The following is a 5929-nucleotide window of genomic DNA, read 5'->3' on the forward strand; positions in this document are numbered from 1 at the left end:
TTTATATATTCCGGGGAATAGAAAAATTAGTTGATGTTATCAAATGGATTTCTATTCTTTTTTTGTTTGGGGAACAAAATAATAGAAATTGGGAGAAATAAAAATGTTACTAAATAGAATCTAAGCTGTTTTAACTTTTGAAGTGCTTTTTGAGGTGCGAAGTGTCAATGTTACCTTCCTAACTTTTTAAAGCTGACTAGAATCTTCGCCTACATGTATAAATAGGGTTGGCTTCTCTCATATTGTGCAGATTGAGCTTTGAGAGGGATGTGCATCTAATCTCTCTCTCTCTCTCTCTCTCTCTCTCTCTCTCTCTCTCTCTCTCTCTCTCATCATGTCCAATAAATTCTCTCTATGAAGTGCTCTCCCTGTCAGAATACCTTTTCCAAGTTCAGACATAGAAGATAAATACTAGTATTTGCTTTTGTGGTACTTCTTACAGAAGCAGACAATCCTAGCTTGGCATATACCTACAAAAACCCGCTTCCCACCACCTAATCTTCACTTCTCACCCTTCCATTTTCTTCTCTCTTCTCTTCTCTCTCTCTCTCTCTCTGTGCATATCGACGAGGACGTACGGTCACTCTACAGTTTCGCCGCGTTTTTGATGATAAAGGTATGTTTATGGTGGTCCAACAAAATCAGTGTCTCTTGATGCTTTTGTCCTTTTGTCATTTATACCGTATTAACCGGGAATGGCAAAAAGATATTTCTCCATCGTTATATCATGTATATTGCGCCCAGCATACTCTGAAACTATTAACTTGTAACTTATTGTTGCGTGAATGTTAATCTATATAAGGTCCAACTTATGGTCTGTCTCTCATTCTTTTCAGCTTTTTAGGCATAACATGAAAGTAGCTATGTCAGCTGTTTGCAAGCAAGTACAGCCATTGCTAACTTTTCCAGGCCCAATCGACATGAATCCGTTCTATCGCAGGAAAGATAAGGTTGTATTCGTGATGGGGGCCACTGGCACTGGCAAGTCTCGGCTAGCCATCGACCTAGCCACCCATTTTCCAGGTGAGGTCATAAATTCCGACAAAATGCAAGTCTATAAGGGCCTTAACATTGTCACCAACAAGGTCACCAAAGAGGAGTGCAGAGAAATTCCTCACCATTTATTAGGATTTGTGGACCCTGATTCAGACTTCACGGCCACGGACTTCCGGGACCACACATCACTAGCCCTGCCATCCATCTCTAGGCAAGACAGGGTCCCAATAATCGCTGGCGGATCCAATTCCTTTATTGAAGCTCTTGTGGATGGTGATCCTGAATTTAGATCAAGGCACGACTGTTGCTTCCTCTGGGTCGATGTTTCTTTGTCTGAGCTATGCCCCTTCGTGTCAGAGCGGGTGGATCGAATGGTAGAAGCAGGATTGGTGGACGAGGTTAGAAGTATGTACAACCCCAAAGCAGACAATACCAAAGGGATCAGAAGAGCAATTGGAGTTGGCGAAATGGATGATTACTTTAGAGTCGAGGCAACCGATGCCGATGACAAAACCAAGGCGAGGTTTCTTGAGGCAAGCATTACCAAGATCAAGGACAACACTCGTTCGTTGGCTCGTGACCAACGAAAGAAGATTTGCAGGCTCTACAATATGTGGAGCTGGAACATGCATAGAATTGATGCCACAGAGGTTTTTGAGAGACGAGGGTCGAAAGAGGCCGCTGACGAAGCATGGGAAAGGTTAGTGCTGAGACCCAGTTCCATGATCGTGGACAGGTTCCTGGACGAGGCGCCTAGCACCACCATCATATCACCGAATATGACAGCCACAACAGCCATCGCCCCGCCAGTCCCAATGGCAGCAGTTGCAGCTGCAACCCATTAGAGGTTCGGCGCACCCCAAAACCATATCGACAGAGACACTCGATTAGAAAGCATCGATTTGACGGCGCCACGCGGCAATGTTCGAGTCAGACAATTTATTTACTCTATATTTCCATAACTTACCTTGCTGTGTCGATTACAGGAGTAAAAATAAAAAAAATAAAAAAAAACAGAGAAAGGAGGGAATAAATAACGTAACAAGTTGGGAATGTGAAACGGGCCGTCAAGTACTTTGATTTGGCGGCCCTACTGATTGGGGAGCATTTTTGTAATCCGTGCTGTATATTTTCTTTTCTTTCTTCGGACTTTTTCCATACTTTCGTGTGCTCGAAGCTGCGTCGAGCCATGGCGCAGAGGCCTCTCTCTTTGGGGGTCCATGGAATACTGGACGGTCTCAAAATCGCCCTAAAATTCATAGAACCCGCTACGAGCTTTTTCCCCCAACTTTTCCTTTCGTTTTGCCCCTTCTTGATGTGCTTGTGACATCTCTTTTACATGAGCTGTAATAATTTTTCTGGTTCGCACTATAGCTACGTGGTATCCACATGATTGGAATTTGGAATATCTTTTTGAAGTGTCTTCGTATTCATTCACCACTCTCTCGTGATCAAGCAGTGATGAAAACTCCCCAAGTTCTTCTAGGTCCCAATCCTGGGAATAGATGCAAATGCGATGAAAATGAGAATGTTTTCTGATGGTTGACAGTCGATGAACACTTAAACGGTAGGGATTGAACTTTTTGACCCTCGCCCAAAGTAATTGAATCGAGCACACACGTGGATGCAATCACAGGGTGATGGAACCATGTGAATGGAACAAACTGTTGTAAATGGGGAGGGGCCTAGGTTCTTTATGCCCCACTCACACACCCCATATTAGAAAAAGTGTGGAGGACCCATACCGAAGAAAAGGGAAAACCCTTCTTTAGTTCGGAAGCTTCATTCAGGGCATGAAAGGTTAATTGAGTAGTCAGAATCAACTTTACAAAAGGAAACTAATAATCTCTTGCTTTACATGGGGTTTTAATTATATTAGTTCTCACAACTTTTCAAATGGGTATCTGTGTGAAACTTCTGGTTTGGAGATTAAAGAATGTCACAGGATTGGAGATATATGTTTCTCTGCAAGATACTTGCCAAGATGAAGTAACTCATCTATGTGAAGCAACAACAAGAGGTGCAATTGTTAAAATGTTAATAAGGTCTTTCCACAGAGAGTTTTAATATGCATTGGAACCCTTCCAACAGGTTAGTTCTCATTTCTGTGCAGTATATGTTCACTTATTAAAATTGCAGTTAGTACCATGGTGTTCGATAAATAGACCGTGAGATTTGAAAAGCTGGACAGATCATTTAAAGCTGAAAAGCCGGACAACTCTTTCAAATCCCCCTCGTTTCTTTAATCTCTTACTCTCAGGAGAATATTTGGGTTACAAATACCTGAGGAATAGCTTGATTTATCCGGTAATTTAGTAAGTTATCAGCACCAGAAATGGCCAAAGTCACAATCATTGGACCAAGGGAACAATAAAGCACAAACCACACAAGCAGAAAGGAGAGAATTGTATTGATCCTGTCGAGATCATAACGCATGATAATAAATGTGAAGATCAGTGCTTGCACTCTTAATTAATTATTCAGCTCGGCACTTAATTTTCTTTAAAAATTGTCAAGATTTCCAGAGAGGCAAGCATTTGGAGACTTGGTTAGTCAACTGCTTCCTCTTCTGCTATCTAAATTGATGTACTTCAGCATTCACAATGAACAATATTTTCATCTACAAACTGATTGCCCATGTGTGTGAATGCGCATTCAATCTCTTACTCTTGGCTTGCATAATTACGCTTCTTTTAATTTATATCTTCATGGCTCTAAAACGAGATACGGCTTACAAGCAACCAAACAAGTTGAAAGATGCTGGAGTAATGAGCATCACCATCTCTATCGTGATAATATGAGAAAGTTTGATCGGGACTTGTGGATGTCCCAGTTGCCTACTAATGCTTGTCATCATCGAACAATTCATATACAAGACTCTTTATTCTTTGCCAGGACACTACAAGGATCAAACAGAGAGGTCTATCAATCATTCACAAAATTGAGACATTGTCGGAATTGTACCACAATCAGTATGTGTGAATCTTTCTCGAGCAGTCACCCAGTACGGAATTAAGAAAAGGACAGACGGTAGTGCACAGACAGGCACTCTTCCAGTCAACTAACCGCTGATGTGCTCGGCATACTATTAATTTACATATTTCCTGAAAAGCCAGAAGTTTTCGATGTCGTAACTCTGTTATTTTTTATAGCCTAATATATTGGAGCAGCTTTAAACAAGAAAAAATCAAACTCTGTATGATAGGCATTTTTTACTGGTTAGTTTTAAGCTTGTGAATAAAAAGTTACATGCACGGATGCAAATCCTTGGTTTATTTCATTCCAAAATCATGCGAAACTTCACATCTCTGCTCGGACAAGTACAAACAAGACTGGCAATATCTCATAAAAGTTAAAACATCGGATAAGAGCCCTGGATTACCCTTAGCATGTTGTGATCCCGCGATTGTAGTCCTTGGGGTTGGAGGACAATGCATCAAATGCTAATATAAAATATCATTTTGTCCCCAAAATTTAAAACCAAATGTGGAAGTTTTGTCATGGAACTTGATACGACACTCAAACCCTCATCAGATTTAAATGCCGGGACTTATCACATAGAGAGTGATTAGAATAGTCTGCATCAAGATTGGAACAATTTTAGCCTTGTGCCAAAGAATCATATGCCTCAAACTCTCATGAGAACCATCATGGAACATTCCTCGTACTCTTTCTGAATGTGCTGTTCCATGAGCACCTTTTTGTTTTGCTCTCCATATTATTCTGGTAGCTTTATGTTTTTTCTGCAATTCTTTGTTCTCTTTCACATTAGGTATTCCTGGAAAATGCTCGTCAGTAACTCTAATATAACTCCACCCAACCACTACGTATAAGTTACCATGTGCACAATCAGAAGATGTGTACGCAAGATAAAATGACATCCACGATCCCTCATTAACCAGGTTTCTATATCGACTTTTCCATGTTATCAAACAAGAAAATTTGGATAAATGCAGGATACAGTTAGCATGATGCAAGAGAAAGGATTGCAACATGAACAGTACCTGGAAAAAAAAGGATGCCTGAAGCTACAATATTCCTGGAGCTAAATTTCTGAAGAGCTATCTTCTGGGCATGGACTCAACATGCTGACTGTGATCATCAGGTAAACTGAACTGTATTTCACATCTTTCCGTAATATCTATCTTCCCTTTGGTATACGTTAAGGGAATCTGGATTGGCTTTAGTCAGAATCTCATGGCATAGAAATAGCAAAAAGTTGCAATTAACTTTGCATCTGCCTGGATACTGCAGCCTGACATTCAATGCCTCGCCTGATTAATTAATATCTCCATTTTCCTATATCATTTATTTATCCTATCAAGATAAAAAGGTTCTTGCATACCTATAACAATGTGAATATAGAATGTTATGGGAGAACCTTCTGCTACGACCGACTGCCCAGCTATATTTAATGACAGTGAGAAAAAGAAGAAGCGGAACGAGAATCCACTTTCAACTAAGCGTATGCTACCTCAAGTAATATCGGTTATTTTTGGCCAAACTTGCTCACCAAAGAAAACAAAAAGGAGATTCCGTGGGGTCTACCCGGCGAAACCTTCGGTTGTATGTTGAATCCTCATGGCACTATCAACTGTCTTACCCGGCGAACCAGAAGAAAAAATGAAGAGCATGAGAACAAGGAATAGCATATTAATCATGGGGCGGTGGTTCGACCCTTCTTCCTCCCCTTTGCATATTCCCAGTTACATTGCATGCGTGTGAAGTAAAAGAAAGGAATCTTCTTTTCTTCTTCTCCTCCTAGTTATTGTCCTTTTTGGTTCAAATAAGTGGCAGAAGAATCTTCTACGAGTGTCCATTTCCAAGAACGATGGCTCTGAGGCAGGAAGAGGCCTTTCTAACTGTTATTTCAGTCAGCGAACAGTCGCGAGAGAGGTAAATCGCCAAAACTTGAAATAATTGTTTATACCCG

At 40.8% G+C, this 5929-nt stretch overlaps 1 protein-coding gene across 3 annotated transcripts; it reads left to right on the plus strand.

The window, feature by feature from the left end:
• Nucleotides 1-226: 226 nt before the first annotated feature.
• LOC104424863 (adenylate isopentenyltransferase 5, chloroplastic) lies at nt 227-2404 on the plus strand. 3 transcript variants are annotated; one of them, XM_039306012.1, is made up of 2 exons: nt 227-616; nt 845-2404. In XM_039306012.1, exon 2 carries the CDS (start codon nt 852-854, stop codon nt 1839-1841), a length of 990 nt encoding a protein of 329 aa, XP_039161946.1. In that variant the 5' UTR covers nt 227-616; nt 845-851; the 3' UTR covers nt 1842-2404. The 3 variants fall into 3 exon arrangements, with proteins under 3 accessions (XP_039161946.1, XP_018723553.1, XP_010035684.1); XM_018868008.2 differs by having other exon boundaries at nt 228-616; nt 941-2404; XM_010037382.3 differs by having other exon boundaries at nt 228-616; nt 837-2284.
• The last annotated feature ends 3525 nt before the right edge of the window (nt 2405-5929 follow it).

Source organism: Eucalyptus grandis, chromosome 2 (assembly GCF_016545825.1).
Source record: "Eucalyptus grandis isolate ANBG69807.140 chromosome 2, ASM1654582v1, whole genome shotgun sequence".
In the NCBI taxonomy this organism is placed as follows: Eukaryota; Viridiplantae; Streptophyta; class Magnoliopsida; order Myrtales; family Myrtaceae; genus Eucalyptus; species Eucalyptus grandis.